General features: G+C 42.3%; 1 protein-coding gene across 5 annotated transcripts in view; it reads right to left on the reverse strand.

Annotated features, from left to right (window-relative positions):
* The window catches only part of FAM114A1 (family with sequence similarity 114 member A1), an 80905-nt gene that overhangs the window by 23044 nt on the left and 36810 nt on the right, over positions 1-21051 (reverse strand). For 4 of the 5 annotated variants that reach the window (XM_025210674.1, XM_014522542.2, XM_006029232.3 and 1 more), the window contains 5 exons: positions 15511-15630; positions 15243-15349; positions 12611-12745; positions 9552-9704; positions 5639-5762 (listed from right to left, as the gene is read on the reverse strand). In XM_025210674.1, the coding sequence (XP_025066459.1) occupies positions 5639-5762; positions 9552-9704; positions 12611-12745; positions 15243-15349; positions 15511-15630 (639 nt within the window). The remainder of the gene's footprint in view (positions 1-5638; positions 5763-9551; positions 9705-12610; positions 12746-15242; positions 15350-15510; positions 15631-21051) is intronic. The other variant, XM_025210673.1, reaches the window with a different exon arrangement.

The raw sequence follows: 21051 nt of genomic DNA on the forward strand, positions 1-21051 counted from the left end.
GGGGGCGGGGGGGGGGGGGGGGGGGGGTGTTGCCCTGACAGGGCTGCTCCCCCCAGCCAGGCAGACCCTGGCTGCAGACGCTGTTGGGGGGGGGAGAAGGGAGGGAGGGGGGAATAAACCGCCTCCCTGCCCCCTTAGCCTTAGGGGGCCATGCTCAGCCAGTGCCTGGCCACGCCCCCACCCTTGCTCTGGTTAGAAGGCAGAGGTGAGGGACTAGCCTTGCTGTCTGGAGCAGACAGCACAGCCCAGTCCAGGGCTGAAAAGCATGCTGGGATGCTGCAGGACTTTGACTTAACTTAACCCAGGAAGGGGTCTGGGACAGAAGTTCCATAAACCGGTTTGACCCAAATCAGTTAAGTCTGATACTACCTTCAACCAGGTTTATCTTAAACCAGTTTTGGCCATTTTGAAACTGGTTTATGTGCACTGAATTTCTGTTCTGTTACAGGTGTAACCCAGGTGGTACTCAGAAAAGGTACCCCCTCTCCAATTGAAGGGACTTAGTGAGTACTAGTGGGCTGTGGGAGGGGTAGCTGCTCCCCTCTTATCCCCTATAGAGTAGATCAGGGACCAGTTGGAACTTAACCATATACAGGTTTAATAGGAAAAGAACTGGGTTACACTACAAAGTGACACATGTGGGGAGGGCAGGGGGTGTAGGAGAACAAGAGGGGATTCAGTAAAGGTAAGGTACATATATACATCTAGCAGAAGCAAATCAACAACAAAGCTTGAGGTGCAGGGTTTCACAAAATATAAGGCACAGGTTCACAAAACTTAAGGAATAAACACCCCAGAGGGGCAGGGAAAGAAGAACCTTTCTACCCAGTAGGGATTTAGAAACTCACCCCTCTATTGCGCTGCCCAGGAATCAAACCCAGGTCTCCCATGTGCACCACTGAGCTATCAATGCCTGATCTGCTGCCTGCAGCTTCAGGCTCTAGTGCCTCCAGGATCCTCCACGTGTTGTTTGCATTCCAAGCTGCCTGGCTTCACACGAGATGGGGGTCGAAAAGAACACGAGCTGCTGCCTGCAGCTCGGGGGTGGGGGTGTGTCTCTCTGGGACCCACCCCATGCCACTCCTGTGCCCCGAGCTCCCGGCTCTTCTGCCGGAGGGGGGATGGGGGTGGGTCGGATGCCTGAGCTGCTACCTGTGGCTTGGGGCTTTGATCCATGCTGCATGCCACCTGTGTGTCAAGCTCCTGGCTTTCCTGCTGGGGCTCAGATGCCCAAGATGCCACCTGTGGCTTGGGGTTTTGATCTCCACTGCATGCCGCCTGCATGCCGAGCTCCCGGCTCCCCTGCCAGGGGTCGGATGCCTGAGTTGCTGCCTGCAACTCAGGGCTTTGATCTAAGCAGGGGATCTGCCATGGACACCCCTGCTGCTGCACCGCTGCCTGCATCCCAGACCCTCCACTGGCTTCAGGGCTCTTCTGAGGCAACCTCTTCACCCTGCTGGTAAGCTCTCACCAGCTCTTCAGGGCCCCTCTTCTTTGTCCCTCAGCCATCTCTCCCTGGGGCCAGGTGCACTGCCCCTCTTATGCCCCCCAAGTGGCTGCAGGGACCAATCAGGTGACCTGAGAGGTAAGTCTACTCTCAGGTCTGGTTTTCCTACCTGGCCCCTGGGTGAGGGAGGGGGCAAGCCTCCTTTTCCAGGGCCTGATTGGTGTGGAAAAGGAAATCCCCTCCACCAATCATTTTTTAACTTTTCAAAACCCTGGGGCCAAGCCACCATTGGCTAGCCTGTCACACAGGTTTAAACCAGTTTCTGATCACTTAAATAGGTTTATGTGTAACTTCTGACCGTACCCATGGAATTTACTGCAGCCCAAAGTGGTTAATTCTTAGTCCATCAAGTTAAACATTAGGCTTCCCTATAGGTCTTTACCTGAATCAATAACTTGTGTTAAATCTGTAATCTTGTCTTCAGTAGGATTTTAACTTGTGTTAGCTCACCTGGGCTAAGAGCAAAGCTTTTCTTTGTAGTGAAGATATGAACTTGACCATGCTCAGCCAATATATTGTTAAAGGCTGCTTTGTCCTCACTAGGCACTTAATGGTGATTAAAGTGTGTTTATTATAATTGACAACACCTTATATTTTCAGTATAGTTTGGGTATAGCAATATTGCAGGAACCTAAGCAAATAATTTCAGGTAAACAATTTAAAAACAAATAGACAAGCAAACAAACAACCCCCACACAAGGACTAAAACTCGTCTCTGAAAAGACACACTTAAGTACAATCCAGAAAGTTATATATGGTTTGGTAAATGAGAACAAGAACATTAACTGCAGTAGCTGAATGATAAAAACACAACTCAAATTATTATAGACATTGTCAAACCAAAGCTGGCTGAATTAGAAACTACTTTATCAGAGGGAACAAAGATGCAAATCATTTGCAGTATTAAATGCAAATGGATCATATTTATCTACAATGACAGACTATTGCCCTTTATGGGCCTATTAACTGAATTATTTAAGTTTTATGGGGCTTTATACATTTGCTACATTCAACAAAAACACTAAGGAATGTGTGTGATAACAAATTCAGGTTCACTAGAAACCCCTCTCCCCACTCTTCTGGATTTATTGAAGACATCACTGTCTTTTTCGGGTCAAAAAGAGATATTTTGGTGGATACACACCAAGGATACTGTCTACAGGAAATGTAAAACAGCATGAGCAGCATCTGTGCAATGATGCATGTGTTAATGATTATGACAATGAGAGGCAACAGCAACCCAAGTTTTCCATGAAAGTGATCATCACCAAGGTGCAAGCTCAACTCTACTGTAAAGCCCTACAGAAAATGATAATTTTTACTGGTTTTCAAACTATCCAACACAATTTAATAGAAAAGGATATCTTTCCCACTGTCTGTAAGTCTAGATCTACTTTGTTCCCATATATACTCACATTTAACACTCTCCTAGCGTGAAAGTTTGTAAGCTGCACAGTAACCCACGGCAGTCCAAAACAGTCAACAATTATGTCCTCGAGAGATTCAATACATCTATCTGTGATCATGATATACACATCTTAATAGAAAATGGGTCTTATCTCCATTTCTGGAAGGCCAAATATTTCTCTCTCCATTCCTTTTTGTAATTCTGTCTACTGTCAGTTAGTAAACATTTTAATTTCTTAGTGAGGTGGAATCTCTTCTGCTCAACCGTACCAACATAAAATTGTACATAGTATTTAAATGGTACAAAACAGAAAGTGGAATTATTTTAAATTAACCTATAACAAAAAAGTTGACATTGGTCCATTAATTGTCCATAAATATATGCGGATAGACATTATTATGCAATATATGAAAGTCTTTCTGGCACTTCTGCTCATGCAGTGCACTACTTCAAGACTGATTATAAATGGAGCATACCAAATGCTGCATTACATTGTCCTTAATTTGTACGTGGAGCTCTGTACAGATCTGGCTAGATCTGTAAGTGGGCTGTATGTTGGAAATGGTGCAGCAGAATACTCCTGTTCATCTGCAAAGGAGAGAACATCACACTCTGTGTACTTACTCTGGTTAAGGAAAATGAATAAAGTAGTTGATTTTACTGAAGCCTGAAGAAACAGTTTCACTTTCTAAAGATCCCACTGCAAGGTGTGTAGACTTCATTTGTGGTTATTTCTTTGTCACAGAAAGGAGTGTTTTGGCCCTTTGTCTGATTTGCTTTTGCATGATGGAAAATGCTTTTTGATTTGGTCCTTTTCTTCAAAGCGCTCAGTGCTTTAGACCTCGTATATATAGAAGACCCTCTACAGATCCAAGACAAGGATGATGGTCAACAGCCTTGCTTCACTGGTAAAACAGAACTTTATACCATAAGGGTAAAATTCATATGTGCAAAATAAATAGGTTTCTCACAGGGTACTCCAAGATTGAAAAATGAACCCCCCCAAGAATTAATAGCTCTCACATATGTCACCCTGTCCCACAACATATGCCACATGGCCTTTTAACATACAGAGAGTAGGGCATACATTTAAAAAACCACAAAAGTAAAACTCCACTAAACTAAAACATTTCATAGTACACACAATTCCCCCCTTGGGGAAAGCATGAGAGAGAACAAACCGCATGTGACTGATGTGACTCCTGTTGTTTAATGTACTACTAGAAAGTGCTCAGATACTCCAATGATGAGGGCAGTATAAGAACTCAGACAAAGTAGAATAGAATTTGCCATTACCCTGAGGTGTTAAGGAGGAACCACCTCTAGACATTTTTCTTAATAAGAGTTTGCTTTGGTGAGTTTCAGATGCTTGGTCACATGTTACTCAGTATTTTGCAAAATTTAGGCTAGACAGGCCTGCTTCCCTGAGATTAGGAAAAGATTTAAGAGATTTAAAAAATATTTTTAAGTTATTCAAAGCAGAATTTAAGGGCCTGATCCAAAGCCCAATTAAGTCAATGGGAATCTTTCTACTGATGTCCAGAGGCTAAGCACAGAACTTGCAACTCCCAGACAGGCTATCCTGGCTTTTAGCTACCTTTGTATCTGTCTACTCTGGCTTTACCTATGGGTTAGAGACCCTTAGCATAATTTACACTTTCTCGAGGCCTAACTAACAGTGAAATCTTTGGACTGACCTAGCACCACAATACTGTCCATAATCTCTGCAGTGCAGTGAACACTCTCTTGCCATTTCTAGCCTCATTACTTAAACACCCTATGTATTAGCTATTGCAAGGGGAACCCTGGAGAGCAGCCTTGTCACTATGCTTTCCAGTGCCTTTCCAACAGGAAACCGGGATCTTTACAGTCCCTTTATGCCACTCCAGTCCCTTTTACCTGGCACAGAGACTGGAGCAGGGATGAAAATCTCACCAGGATGGATCTCTTATTTCCCTTTGCGTGTCTAAACAGCAGAATTTTAGCTGAACACCAGAAATGCTACCTACATGCAGGTATTTGTATAGCCTTCTGCAACCAAGATGTAAAATGGGGTCCAAACCAGCTAGACAGCCAGCCAGAAAAGTGCCACTTAAGCGCTCAAAAGAAAATAGAGTTCCATCCCTTCCGTATATTAGATTAGGCCATTAGAGCACAAAATCACTCATCTCAACTGCCAGCCAGTTTACAGTGCATACATAATTTTATAAGCAGGATCTATAACCTGAATGTCAATTAATGGTGTGTTGCCCTTTACTTTTTATTTTGCTTGCTTTGCTGAGATAAAAAAAATCCACAATCAACCCTAACTTCATTATCCAATGCTGTATGCATCTTTCACTTTAGTTAGAGTATGAGGGTAAAACAAAGCCATATAACCACCTGAGCTTTTCTGGTCTCCACATTATTTGTTTCTTTTTGAGCAGTATAAAAGTGACACACAAATTTCACTCCTAAACATCTGTTATCAACTCAGCAGTAGCTCCCAGATGGTTTGGACTAAAACCCAGTGTCAGCACTTAACATTTTTCACAGACTACCAGGGAACCTCCTCATCACACTTCTAATTGAAAAGGAGAGGGTTTGGTGTGATCTTTGGACCACTTACCATGGCTTTGTGCACTACCTCTGAACTAAGTAAGGCATGTCAGCTTGAATATTTTTAATTAAACCCATAGATTTAATAGTTTGCACATGGGATAAATCAGCAGTTCTTTAATTACCCTTTTTTTCTTGACCATCTTCACTATTTGATTCCTTTGGAATGAAGATCTCTTTAATAGCAATCAAATCATTTTTCACAATTTCCAATTGCTCTCCATTAAGGGAAGTTAAAAATGACTGAATCTGAAAAAGAAATGATGATGATCAGTCATAACATAATTAGGCCTTTTCTTCATTGTATGGCTGATTTGAGTGTGAGGTGTCTGATGCTATGTTGAGAAAGAGACATAAACTCCCATTATGAACTCATGTCTTTTATCTTTTTGGCTACAAAGGACCAACTCACAGGATCATAATAAATTCTAGTTTATTGAATGGGATGTGAAGTTACCAATAAAATCATAAATGCAAACTTTTGAGTTATGGGTGGTACTGGTCACCTTAGCACATACACACAAACATGCACTCACTCATTCAAACCCATGTAATATAGTGTATAGTAGCTGCTGTAGTGATTGTGAGAGCACTGGTATCAGTATATCTACCTATCGGAGGCCCTGGAGTCTGCTGTTGATGGTCAGCTTACTTTAAGGTGATGTCTTCTCCAGAAGGGGGTTGCCTACTTGTCCTTCTTTCTCAGTAGGGCACATGCTGGATGAGAGGGTGCCACTGAGGGTCACGCTTCACTGCCTTTTATCCCTTTCTGGCAGACTTGTGTGATCTCCCAGCATCATCTTGGCTACCCAATCCAGAAGTCGCTGTCCTATATGGGTCTTGGAATAGTACCTGACAGCTGTTAGTCACAGGGGTCTCTGCCTGCTGGTACCTGAAGTTTTGGGAGTCCACCCTTGACTTATTGACTTAATGGCTGTATTATCTGTATTAATGGCTGTATTATCATGTTACAGAAATAGTCCATAGGGTGAGTGCTCAGTTCCAGGAATCAGTTCTTTATCCTGATTAGCTTAAAATGGAGTTCGTTTGGCTAGGATATTGTCTACTGATGATCATCATTCACGCACATTCACTCAACAGATGTTATCACTTTACAATTACAATTTCAATGCAGTTTTAACTTCATTCTACAGGGAGTACATTCCTTAAGAGTTTAAAATATAAAATACAAAATGCCATGGTAAAGACGAGACAGATGAAATCTGAAAATGCACTGTGAGAAATATATAAAAAAGCAATGTGAGGTAGTGAGGATCAAATGCTACTGGAACAGTAAGTGAGTTAAGTTAGCACAGGATATATTTACAGTCTTTGCAGTGGATTTTTTTAGTTCTTTTGTTCTCTTTAGTAACACTGAGCTTAATTGATATGTAGATGTAGTTTCTAGCTTTCTTCTACAGAAAGCCACTTCAGCTTTCTGGCTTGCTCTGAGCCTTGCCACACCCATGCAATGAGTGTGCTAGGTCTCTGCCAATACTGAGAAGGAAAAGAAATGCACAAAATGTTGCAGGCAAGAAGGGGCTTCTGCTATATCAATGTCCAGAAGGGAAACGTAAAAAAGGGGCTTTTTGCTACAATCTAACCTACTGCATTACTTTTTCAACGGGCCACCATAATGCCTTTGCAATATTACAAGATCTTCAGGTCTCTTCCTACTCCCAGAACACACACTTTGGATTTTAAAAACCTGTAATTTAAAGGTAAAACCTTTATAATTATTATGGGAAGGTTGTGGTGAAGGTTATGAGTAGGAAGAGAATACAGGAAGGCTCACTGTCCACCTGGACAGTCCACCTGTCCCTTGTGTCAGGGAACATCAGAGTACAAGTCCTGTTCCCTGCCTCCACTGGTCTCACCCACAACACTGACAGACAGTCCAGCTGTTCTGAATAACCTGGTGCTCCTGGCAGATCATCATTCCCTAGAGAGTCTGGTTGAAGCCCATGAAAGGTTTTGAAAATTACAACTACAAACCTTGGGACTGGCTGTTAAAAGTCTGCACTCCTCACACACAGCTCTCTGTCCTGCCAAATTCCCACGAAGCTCTCTGACAAACAGCTTGTTTCCTACTTCAGCTAGGAATCTCTTTTTAGTGTCCACATTGTTTCTGACCCAAATCCCTTAGGATTCTAACTCTGAAACTCCAGTAGCTGAAACTCCAGTACTAAACACACTTTTCCTCAAGAGATTAACCCATTTCATTATAAAGGAGAGCAGACTTTAGATTAACATGGTCTTAACAGACTCAAAGTAACAGTGCTGGGTGCGATTAAAATTCAGATGCTTTAATTACTTTAAAAAAAATGTTTGTACTTCATTGTTTTAAAATAGCCTCTAGTTTTGCCTTTATAATTTTGACTTAGAAGTCACTGCAAACGTAAAAGCTAGAGGGACAGTACGGGCCAGATTCTGTTCCACCTACTGGACAACTAAATGGATTTAGCTACCTAAGTGTGATTCTGTTGCACTCAGGTATTGAAAATTCATTAATGCATCTACTTTTGCAATACCATGTCATCTTATCCTTAGGATGGAGTCACAAAAAATCGGCAAGGAAGAAGACCTATCCACCTTTTGCATTAACTGTTTGCCAAGGATTCCAACTGGGTAGAACAGAATCTGGCTCTAAGCAACAAGCTTTTAACCTGGACCTATACTTATTTGTGGCAGAAAAATAGGAGGCTGGTGTTAGACCATTTTAGAAAGTGAGGGCCTTTATGCTAAATATGTTCTATGCCAGGGCTGTCCAACTGCATGTGGTCTGCAAAGTGTTAATTTGTGGCCTTCACACTCCTGCCCAGCTGCCACTGCCCCCCATCACTCTGGCTGTAGCAACATCTGGGGTCTCCTTTCCCTTCTCTGGCTTCTTTTTCCTGCCTGGTTCCAAGAGGAGGGTGGTGTGATGTGGCACAACACAGCCTGTGGTGCAGCAGGGCAGCCTGCAGCTAGGCCAGACTGTGGGTGAGACCAGGGTGACTGGGTTTGTGGGGTGGTGTGGGAGGTTGCGTACACATGCAATGCAGTATGGGATTGCCTACTGGGTGAACAGCCAGGAGTGCCAGTAGTTTGTGCTGGTGCGGCCTGCACAGCATGTGATCCCCACTGGTGTGGCTTGCAGAGCATGCAACCAGTCACTTAGAAGTTGGCCACCCGTGTTCTGTGCCCTAAACTTTTTCAGAGGGGAAGGAAGAATGGACTTTAAAAAACAGAAATACGCAAAGGAAGATAGTTTGAGAACTATTTAGAAAACTGAGTACTGAGAGAGCAATAAGGCTCCCCTGAACCAATCTGGCATAGAGTTAATAAACTAATACTTGAAATAAAAGCTAGATGTCATAACAACATTATGAATTTAAGCATGTCTCTAAGAGTGAGGCTACAGTACCGGCATCATCAACAGTTACAAGCAGTTACTGCATAACTGTATATGGAGATCTAAAGTAACTTGAACTGGCAGTGACAATGTTCAGATTATATTCTGCCTAGATCTCTGAATTTGTAAGTACATGGCTCTTGACTTGACTTGCTACAGAGATTGCAAACACCCAGTATTTATATCTTGGGTACAGGCTAATAAAACAATGCAATAAATCAGGGATATAAATTGAATAAATAATCAGGAATCAATTTTATTTCACTATCCTCTGGGAGCAGTTGTTCTGGAGTTCCTGGACATAAATATCAATCTCTTCCAAAAAGAAAATAATTGAGTTTCCTGGCAAAGCTTAAGGGGATATTTATATCTGGTCACACATCAAAAAACAAGGAGTACACAATGTTTTAACAACTTTAGAACTGTAAATACAAAGTTTCCTTGATTTTTTTCAGCTATTGTGTTAAATCCTAGTTCTATTGAGATGGACTGTCCGAGACCAGGGACTGCCCATTGGGACTAATCCAACCTCTCCTAAAGTCAATGGAAACCCTTAATGACTTAAAAGACAATTGTTTTGGGAGATTAATGCTTGAGAACAATTTTTCACTAACCACTGCAAATTTATAGCCTTTATACTGTACCTTGGCTTCACTTTCATTAGACAGAATTTCCAGAGCTTCAAGATGGGATAAACCCTGGAATTCATCAAAAAGCAACCCGTAATGTGCTGTCCTTTCGACTGTGACTTGCTGGGCCAATCTCTGTTTCTCTTTCTCTTTAGCTTCTCGCAACAACTGTAAAAATATATATCATTTCGGTTAGTGTATTGGTGACACTGTGGAGTTGACAGTTTTTATCACTCTCAGCCTCATCTTTTCTAGGTAGTAGTAATAAAATGTTGGACTATGACTAAAATTTCAGCACCGCAGATATGTTAATCTGAAATGCCCATAACTTTTTTGATAAACCTCTCCAATAAAATATTTAAGTAGTGCTCTATGTTTAGTTTTCCTTCTGGTGTTATTAAGTAGCCTTAAAAAAGGCAAATAATGTTGTTTATATCCTCAAAGGCAATATCCGCTGCAGGTAATACCTCATAAATTTGGCCACCATTTAAAATGGAAGAAAAATAAAAAGGTCTTTATTCCAGAGACTGCCTAACTCTCTTATAGCACCTATAACAGAGCTAAACTCTGCAGAATGTTGCTGCTGAGGCCCCTACCCATAAGGGGTATTTGCATGTATAGTGAAAGCTGCCTTAAGTAACCTCTGGACACGCAAAAATCATTAGCTTAATGAGCATAGGTCTTATAATAGAGGTGGTTCAGACTTGTGCTCCATACTTTTGAGGATGTTTTAGAGTGATCTTTTAATACTTATATATGATATTTTTATGGGGATTTTATATTCTGCACTGCTGTGGCCTCACTATTTGAAAATGTGATTCTTATAATTTGGAGACAGTCACCCACATTTTAAATTTTGAGGTACATCACATTTTGAATCTACACTACTTGAGAGAATCCTCTTCATTACAAGAGTTGTAGTATTCTTACATCATGAACTGCCTGGGAATGTTGTATGTGAAATACATTACATAAAGCTTAAGCTCTGGTCCTGCAATCACATGTACATGCCAGTTACATCAATGGCAGTACTGAGGCTGTAGCATTTTATATCTCTATTTCTACTTTATTGGTAATGGCTGTGTGTGCATTGCTGTCATAGTATATACATAAAGGGTACGATTAGAGAATGTTCTTAACATGAATTACTTTGCTTTTAACCTACAATCCATTTCTGCTTACAGTGGTAGATTTTGAAAATGAAATGTTAAGAGAAAAATATCTCACTGCAACATTATATTCTACAAGCAGAAAAAAGTTTAATGCCTACTGCTGTTAGATCTCATTTAATTTTACTAAAAGTAGTTTTAATGCTAAGTCCATCTGTGTTTATTTACAGCCTCTCTGCATCCCCTCCATGCTTTATAATGATGTAATAATATTGGAGTCATCAAAAGTTACAAGTAGTTACTGCATATCTGTATGTGATCTAAATTAACTTGAACCAGCAATGACAATGTTTAGATTAACTTGTAAGCACATGATTTATGGCTTGACTTCTATGTAAGATTAGTGTGTGCAGCTGAGGATACTGAGAAAAATCAGTTATACCGATAATTTAAAAGAATATAAATAATATATTTTCACTGTTTTAATTTTTCCCAATAAAATTTACGCTTGATTTCATTATCACTCATTGTGACTGATGTCATATGCAGTAAAATCCCTGTTATCTGGGATTTGAGTAACCGGAACACTATTAACTGGAATTTCCGGCTGGCCAGCTGGACACAGGCAGGGGTGGGAGCTCGCACACAGTGGCTGCTGCAGCGGCTCTGTGTGCGGCCGCTCCCATCCCTCCCTGCTCTTTTTGCAGCCACTGTACTGCAAATTATGGGGGAGTGGCTACAACCCAAACCCCTGTCACATTTGAGGACAGGCTGGGGATACAGGCTGACCTGGACAGGCTTGCAAGGTGGGCAGATCAAAACCTGATGATGTTTAACACGGAGAAATGTAAAGTGCTCCATCTGGGGAGAAATAATCTGCAACACACTTACAGGCTTGGTGGTGCTACGCTTGCCAGCACCACAACTAAAAGAGACCTGTGGGTCATGATAGACCACAGAATGAACATGAGTCACCAATGTGATGTTGTAGCTGGCACAGTGAACAAAATACTGCCATGTATCTATCGATGCACTCAAGCAAGACTAAGGATGTCATCCTCCCACTCTACTTGGCCTTGGTGAGACCGCAGCTGGAGTACTGCATCCAGTTCTGGGCACTGCACTTCAGGAAGGATGTGCAGAAGCTTGAGAGTCCAAAGGAGGGCCACGTGCATGATTAGAGGTCTGGAGAGCAGGTCATATGAGGAGAGGCTCAAAGACATAGGGCTGTTCAGCATGGAGTAAAGAAGACTTAGAGGGGACTTGGTGGCAGCCTATAAATATATAAGGGGCGTACTTCAGGGCCTGGGGGAGCATCTATTCACCAAGGCATCCCAGAGGAAGACAAGAACCAATGGACACAAATTGCTTGAAGATCGCTTTAGACTGGACATAAGGAGAAACTTCTTTACGATTTGAGTGCCTAGGGTCTGGAACAGACTTCCCCCAGAGGTGGTACAATCACCTACCCTGGAGTTCTTTAAAAAAACAACTTGACGTGCACCTTGCTGGGGTCATCTGACCCCAGCAGTCTCTTCTGCTCAAGTGCAGGGGGGGCTGGACTTGATGATCTTGTGAGGCTCCTTCCAGACCCTAACATCTATAAATCTATGAATTGTTAAGTAAAGTATTACAGCTAAGTAGGTGAGGTGAGTAGAGACTTATAACTGTTTAGAAACCCTGAGGGGTTTGATTACATCTCAAAATACAGTAATTTATCATCATACACAGTATCTTACAAAGATCAGTTATACACATCCTTGATTATGTGTAAGTGCTGATTTTACTTGATGTAATTATTTGTAGTCCTACTGAAAAAAAATGGGTATGACACAAAGCATAAATGTTATGTGTAAAAACTGAGCCATAATCCATTCCAATAAATGAACCCTATGTCTGATTAACTGGAAAGTCTTGCTCAGTAGTCTCCAACTGAAGTAAGAGCTGGGTTTGATACAAACCAACCTGAGATAGGGAAACTGTTCTTTCCATTAATATTTTCGTTTTCTTAAATCCAGGATCACTTTCAGCCAGGACATTCATGGTTTTCTTCCCAATAAATTCCAAAGCATCTAGGCCACCAGATAAGACACTTTTGCCCTGCATATAAAACAATGCAACATGGTTATCTTCTTCACATTATTTGTTAATGTGAAATTGTAGAAAATGGTGCTTTTGCTGACACAGTCTGAATGTTCAACTCCCTACAGCTTCTCCACCCTGGCTAATAACAGGATCTATGACACCATTAATCACCTTGATTTGCTTTGAATATATTTTCCAGAAGAAAAAGTTCTATATAAAAGGTTTTCAATTTAATGAAACAAAAACAGACTTACATTATATGAAATTTAATAGTTTGTTGCCCATAAGAAATATGCCTAAGAACAGTTTTTAAGTATTAGTATTGTTAATAAAAAGTTAGGAAAAAAGCCACCTTCATTTTGTACATGCGGATGGCTCTGATTCTTTTTGATGGCATGCAGCAGAATAGAGCAAATGCTATGAATAGAAAGGCTGAAGTAAAGGTCTGTTATGAACATGTGCCTCTCATGCAACTGATTTTTTTATCTAATACCTGCAAGTGAACTGTGACAATGTATCATACTTACTCAATTAAAAGACAATACCTTCCCTCCATTTAACGTAGGGGAAAAGGTTCTTCATCCCAGAGCTGAGTATGAGGCGGCAGGAGGCAGGCAGCTGCTTCGGCTCCAGCTCTGGCCTCAGCTGTGGGTCTGGGCCACAGCCACAACTGTTGCCTGCCCCCCACTGCCTCTGTCCTGCCCTCCACTCCTTCCCTGCAGCCTCAGGCATCCACTGCACCCCGTCTTCCCCTGGGCTGCTTCTCCCTACCACCACCATCATACTCCTCCTTACTTTTGCTTTAGTGCCAGCAGGCTCCATCCTTGCAGCCTGAAGCATGGCACCAGCCCAGCCCTGTAGTAGCAGTGCCAGCTCCATGTTGCTGCTACGGGGCAGAGCGGGAGCTGTGCTTTGTGCCCTAAGGTGCCATTGGGATGGAGCCTGCTGGTGCCATAGCAAATGTAAGGGGCGAGGACCTAAGGCTGCAGGAGGCCGAAGCAGCACAAAGAGAGAAAGGGGGTGATGGAGGAAGGAGGGCGAGGGCCTGAGGCTGGGGAAGGCAGACACGAGGGGGGTAAATGATGGGGGACAGGTGACAGGGGACAAATAGGAACAGAAGGCTTCACAGGCTAATAGCTTTGTCGTCAGTTCAGACTCCATGTTGACATATTTTGAAGTGCTAAGTTCAGTGTGGGAAACTTCCCCAAGGTCTCAGAGGCTGAGACTGTCCTGGCTGTCAACAGCAAAACACTGAAGGAAACTTTCCTTGGTTAGATGCAAAAGTTACTACATTACCAGGGGGGATCCTAAAATGTCCATCCTCCTCCTCTCGTAAAATTGATTAGTGTAATATAAGAGCTTTCTTGGACTTTCAACACTCATATAGGCACACCTTCCTTATTCTTTTTCATGCAGACTGGCTTCCTTGGTGCTCAGACAATCTTCCCCAGCATGAGCAAATGCTAAGAAGCTACAACTCTAGTGGCCCCAGTACAGCCCTTTAGGAATGGTCACTGGAAGTCTTCCCATGATCCCAGAAACTTTAACTTTGAGAGGCAGGTGAAGCAGGAAAATATATTCACAGTGTGCTAAGAACAGTTGGATACATATTGAAAAGGAACCCCATTCCCCTCAACAAATCTGTACAAAGGAGAGTCAACCTGCTATGCACCCCAGCTGCTGCTTGTAAGCTTCTGCAGTTTCTTACTAGAACACAGTGCAAAAAACCCAGAAAAAAAATGAATGCAGTGGCAGTATTTTGTACGAGTTGGAGGAGAATAAGATGGCATGTGAATGGATGTTGGAAATGTAGTGGAAGAAACAAAAGGATTTGGCCAGAACTTGGATGCTGAGCACGAGTGAAAGAAATATATTGCATTGCAATACATAGATTGTGAGCCCGGGTGACAGGGAAATATATGAGGAAGATGGTAGAAAGGAAAGAAAGCTTTTGCCACACTGAGTTTCAGATGACATTACAATAGCTAGATCGTGTTGTCACAGGGCTGATCTGAGATGTAAGACTAGGCAGAGAAGAAGTGAGGTAGGGAGGAGTCAGAGATGGAACATTGCAAGTTAAAAAGCTTGAAGCAAGCAAATCTTGCATTGTCTTGTTTTACCTGTCAGCAAAAATATCAAAATCCCTCCTAGCAAAATTAATCATGAATGAGTTGATTTTAATAAAAGTCACATGAAGTCACCATATCTGCACAAAGCTGATTTCCCAGGAGTTTGCATAGCTATCTGCAGTTTAGAACCCAGACATCCTTCCAGATGAGTCTAGCCCTAAGTGTTTATCGTCAGTTGGTAATTTGCTTTGCTGTACTTTAAACTTTTATTTTAGCTAGTTATTTTTTGCCTAAACATATTATTTTAAAGATGTTCAAAAACAGTTTTTTCAATTAGTCACAGAATTCCTCTCCTTTTCAAATATGACTTACTAGTACTTACAAGGAAGGGCACATAGAAACTCTTGAGAAGACACATATGAAGGCATATTTTAACTACTTACTGTGTTCTGAACAACATTAGTGATTGTTGACAACATCCCACGTGATCCAGATGAAGGAGATGATGACAAAACATCAGTAGAATTCTGATCTGTGGCATCTTCTGCTTCTAAAAAATACAAGCCATAATGCATTTTGAAAAGCACAGGTCATAAATCCCCAGAAACTGAATGACTGAATTCTGTAATCAAAATCTTTGAATTTCCAAATTGTATAAATTTGACAATTTGTCAAGGCCTTTTGTCTAGTTTGGACCACTGAACCACTTACGCATACTTGGGGTGATTTTTTCAGTTCCAGGGGGCTGGGCAGATTCTGAAGATGCTGAGTTAGAATTGTGAATTCGGAGGGTGGCTCCTGCCTTTTCCTTTACTGCTGTTAATCCATGACCTGTAATGCAGCAAACACATGACAGAATCAAATATATTTCAGATGCAAGTATGCATTTCTGTGGTTTGGAAACATACTTATTAGTTCTAAAAAAGATACTTTCCACAGGCATGAAATAATAAATAGGTGAAAATCAGAAATATCAATTCTACTTATTTTCTAGGTCAGAAAAATGGGATAGACCTTCATTTATTCATGACTTATTAACACATGTTCTGCTTCCTTTGTGCGTCCAATTCATTAATTATGAGTAAATGATTAAACTGAATTTGAATACAAATGATACATTTCTGGACCTTTATAAATCTTGTTTCAGTAACAGAGAACACTGCCAGTAATATTGGCCCAGATCTTCAAAGGTATTTCACTGCTCAGGTTTCAATCCATGACAGAATTTAGCTACCTTACTTCCATTTTGGGGACTTATATCTAGAATTTCGATCCTCAGAATGTTCCCAAGCTGCTCTCTAATGCGAGAGGTGTCTAAAGTTTGTAAGTGCCTACAATAACAACAGCAAAAGTTCTAGGTTCCTAAAGTTCTCCTCCTAGGCAGGCCCCAAAGTGCCTCAAGATTTACAATTGTATGTTCCTTTGCCATTTTCTTGGATGGGATCTCAATTTAAAGTATATTTGCAGAGCACACCTTTTGGCAGGGCAGAAGGAAAGGCAGCCTGGCAAGCAGCCTTCAGGTAATGTGGTGGGGAAGGACACCCTGCTACATGCCTAACAAATTGTTTTTGCCTTACCTGACTAGGAGGGGGCTGGGCTTTGGAAGGATGTAAGCCCCAACTCCAAGATGAGTAGGCTAGGGCTTCCCAAACTTTTCCTCACTTGGAGACCACTGAGTGTATAGGACCAGAGAGGGGGGTCTGAGTATGGTGAGAGCCTGAGCGATATCAGGTGAAAATCAAAGAGTGGTAACACTTGATAGGCATGGGGCATGGTGTAGGGTCAGACTGAAGCCACGCAGTTAGCCCATAAGGTGGGGACCACAGGTACCTTGTGGTCCTGTGAGCGAGAGAAGAGTGGGAAGCCCTCGGGCAGATTCCCCTACCAACACACACACACACACACACACACACACACACAAAATTACAGCGAGGAGTGGTGGGCAATAAAAAGGGTAAATGCCTACAGTGAGCAGAGTGGACATGTTAGGTGGGCTTCCAGGAACTTCACAGGCATCCCTGGAAGGACACCCTGCTACATGCCTAACAAATTGTGTCTGCACAAAATAGAGCCAGAGAAGCAGGAGATGGTGCTCCATTTTCTGCAGTTGCTCAGTGATTAGAACACTCACTGAGGATGTGGGTTCAATTCCCTTCTCTGATTAATGGTATTTGAACCAGTCCTACACATCCCAGAAAAGTACTTTAATCCTCAAAAGACTGGATATTCTGAAATAAATACCATCCCTTCTATTGATGATGTTCCATTTAATGTGGCATAATTAAATATTAATTGGGCCACAGAGAGGGAGAGTGAGCAAGCACATGTGGTTACGGTACTTCCAGGGAAACGGAAGATTTGGATGCTTCACTGAATACTTAATATTAAGCAATGAAATATTCAGTGGAGCAGGGATGTCTGAGTCCCCACTGCAGATGAAGATCATTTATCAAAGAAAGCTGAGGATGCTTAACTCCTGGCAGGATTAGTTCATGTCTCCCAACCCCCACTTTGCCCTCTCCCTCCCTCTCCCCGGGGAGAAAAAGAAGAAATCAAGAAAAAAAATAGGGAGGACTTTCCCTTATGCCTGGGCCTTTCCTCCTTTAATTAACAGATTCTTATCTTGTTACTCTAAAAGTATATCTACAGTACAGTTATGGTAGTGGTTATCATGTGTAGACATTCCTGGGCTAGCTTTGAATTAGCTGCCTAGCTTGATACTGCCTATCATGTAGTTGCAGCAGCTTGGAAACCAACGCTGGCTAAAAAACCTGTCCAAGAAGCTGGGTAAATACTTGGTCAATTAGCTTATATTGAAATCCATGCCACCATGGTTTCTCACAATATTCAGGCAGCTTGTATAAAGCTAGCTCAGATATGTCCACACAAGCTGAAGTTACCATGGTGGAGATATACCTTAATTTTAACCCACAAAGCATACCCTTCCCCAGGACAAAATTACTTTCACTGTGCACTTTAGCTATACATTTGAACCTTAGGACAGAAGTTTTTCTTCAAATTAGACAGCAAGAAAAGCAGCGTCACCCCTTGATTTAGTAACATACTAAACTTAGGTAGGTTATCTCACTGACATCAATGAAAATATTCACTTGCTTAAAGTTAGGATTATATAGGATTCAAAAAAACTCATAGCTTCTCCTCCCATGAATGTATAGGACAATGCCAACTACTTCTGAAAATCCCTACCTTGCTAAGTTACAGCCCAAGCATCCATAAAAAAGTATTTATCCTGGGAAAAAGCCTTTTGTCCTGGGATCCTACAAAGTACCAGTCCATTTGTACCTGTGAAGTACGTGAGATAAAACGTGCTGACACTTTTTCCACGGGACAGTGCTGTGTAGTCTAAGGCCATGTACAGATGTTCAAAAAGCCAGAGGAGGAATTGATCTAAGTTACACGGTTTTCTCTAAGTGGTCTAGTTTAGATTGCAAGTGAACACTATACACATTTGCTCTTTGTGGGGTGATGGGGCATGCAGACAGCCTGTGCTGGTTGAGGCCCCCAGGTGGTGGTGGTGAGGGTGCTCCCACATGCCTCCAAGAATGGTCTGAGGGCTTCCCAGGCTGCCAGAGACTGCCAAGCATAGTTGAGTGCCTGGGCCACTCCTAATTAGTTGCTGGGCATGGGCAGGCACACTCCCAACCCCTTACCACGTCATTGCAAACCCTTCCCCCCGTGTCCTGTCCTGAGGCTTCCAGAAGAGCCCCAGACCGAGTGTCCTCCCTTGCAAATTGCATGTGCCTCCATGTCCTGGCTTGCTTGCACCCTGCTATGGTGCCCTACCACTTGTGCTGAAGCACAGAGACCCAGGAGCTGCGGCATGTCTTGCTTGTCACCCTGCATACGTCTTGAAGGAGGCTGCGGGACACCACGTGCACCCACTTGGACATGACGCAGAAGCTGGTCAACATGGGATGTAGCTTCCTGCCCCTGAGCCAGCAGCCTGATGTCCCTTTCAGGGCCACATACCATACCCTGTGCTCGCCAAATTGTCCTAGACTGGGCCACCAGCTTTCATGTGGTCGCTGAAGATAAAGCCACCCAAGATGCCATGGAATGCTGGGGTGCTCTGGCACCACTTCCAAACTGTTGAGCACTGATTCTGGGCTGGCACCACCAGCAGCAACAGGTAAGAAAGGATCGTCCTGTACACCTGGGAAGATGAACTCTATGTCCAGACCTTCCTCATGTGCTGGGCCATCTTCATGGATATTGTCACTAGCCCCCCACACTGCATGCCAGGACATCACTCTGGAGAAGTGGGTGGCCATTGCCATCGTGAACCTGGCCACCTCCAGCAATCTCTGCTACATTGCCAACCAGTTTGGCATAAGCAAGTTCACAGCCAGAGAGGCCATCCAGGAGGTGTGCCTGGTCATCTAGATGTCCTGACCAACTGCTTCATCCTCCTAGTCAACCTGCAGGAGGTGGTCACCAGCTTCTGCCACATGGGCTTCCCCAACTGTGTGGGGGCCAAGAATGTCACCCACATCCCCATCCTCTGCTCACCCCAGGGCATCCAGGTGTTCATCAACCACAAGGGCTACTTCTCTGTCATCCTGCAGGGCATTGTTGACCACCAGGGCCACTTCACCCACAACTTTGCTGACTGGGAAGGCAGTGCCCACAATACTAGCATCTTCCACCCCCCCCCCCCCCCCCCCCCCCCAGATGATGGAAAGCAGGTGCTATGCTCCTGGTGTCTCTAATTTTGTCATGAGTGCTGTCATCATCCCTCCCCTCATCATCAAGAACCAGGTCTACCACACCAGGTCCATCTTAAACTATTTGTGCCATTTTTAGATTGGCCAATGTGTGCTGATCTTCTGTATGGTTACAGGTTTAGAATAATTTCTGTTCACTTAGACCAGTCTCAGTGTAATGTCTGGACATGCCCTATAAGTTAATTGTGGCTCATTTACTCAATTGCCAGCCATGTCCAGACCATCCTATTAGGCTGCATACCCTCCCTGGTCAGAGGAAGAGGAATAGCAATACAGCTTGTAAACTCTGTGTGTGTATTAAGGACTGTGCTGTTCCTCTTTTGTCCTCGGTTTTAACTCAGCCCAACCAGAAGAACCTCAAATACAAAATCTGTTTAAAGCAAAGGAGTACTGCCGATTCTTTTGTAGCCTCCTGCTATCTTTGTCATTAGTTAAGTTGTCGTTACCTACAGAACTGTGGTGAAACCCTCAATACAGAAAAAAACCGAGTATATTTTTAAAACCAAAACATAAAACTGTGGATGTTCATTAAATATTGTCCATATTGGTAACTGGGACTGATGAATTTATTAATTAAAAAACATGGATACTTGTTTTTTTAATGCAGCAGTATTTTTAATGCAGCAAAATGGTTTATCATTTTGAAGCATAGGGTATTCACACGTTCCTGGGATAACAAAACCATTTGGAATAAAGGAAGAGGGAAATTTGCTTCATGATTTTGTAATCACCAGGTGGAGTACTAATGAGATACCCTAAAATAATCAATAACAAGTATACCCTGGAGGTCATAAAATGAAAAGATACAACAGCGAAGCAGCTGTCTAGAGAGCTCACAAGCAGGAACAACTGAGTATCTGGGGAAAAAAAACAAAGCAGTGAATAACAGATGTCCCTTAATGAACAGACCATCAGATTTTGCTGACTGTGTGAAATAACTGATTTACTATATGACAACACAGCTTAAATGGTACCCTTGAATTTTATACTGAAACAATGAGCCTCGGAGGATAAGCATTTCTATCTGTCATAAGAAAACAGTTAGTGACCTTTGCCTCTTTTTTCAAGCCATGATCACAATCTAGCTGCGTATCAAACTGCATGTAGTTATCATGCCTATCAACACTGGAACCATGAGTCAATGGATAGTAACTTCTTATTTTTGTAAAATCTTTTACACTCTAGTTATTGCAGAGTGGAGTTCTATTTTATCTTTCCCTAGCCTGCTGTGCATTTTAATTGGTTCAATAAAAATATTTTCATAAGTAAATTTATAATTATTTTTTTTACTGATCAATTTTCTAGGACTCATTTGAGCAACTGGTTGTTTGTGTTTGTAAACTAATGTAATTAGATATTCTAGGTTTCATTACTTGAAATTTCTAATACTTGTACTTCCTAAAAGAAAAGCCAAACAAAATTTCAATTCATATTTTTGTTTTTATCAAGCCATCACATTTTGAAGTGACAACAAAAATCTTTACTGATCGTGAGAAAAGTGTAGGGA

Source organism: Alligator sinensis, unplaced genomic scaffold (assembly GCF_000455745.1).
Source record: "Alligator sinensis unplaced genomic scaffold, ASM45574v1 scaffold246_1, whole genome shotgun sequence".
Classification (NCBI taxonomy): Eukaryota; Metazoa; Chordata; order Crocodylia; family Alligatoridae; genus Alligator; species Alligator sinensis.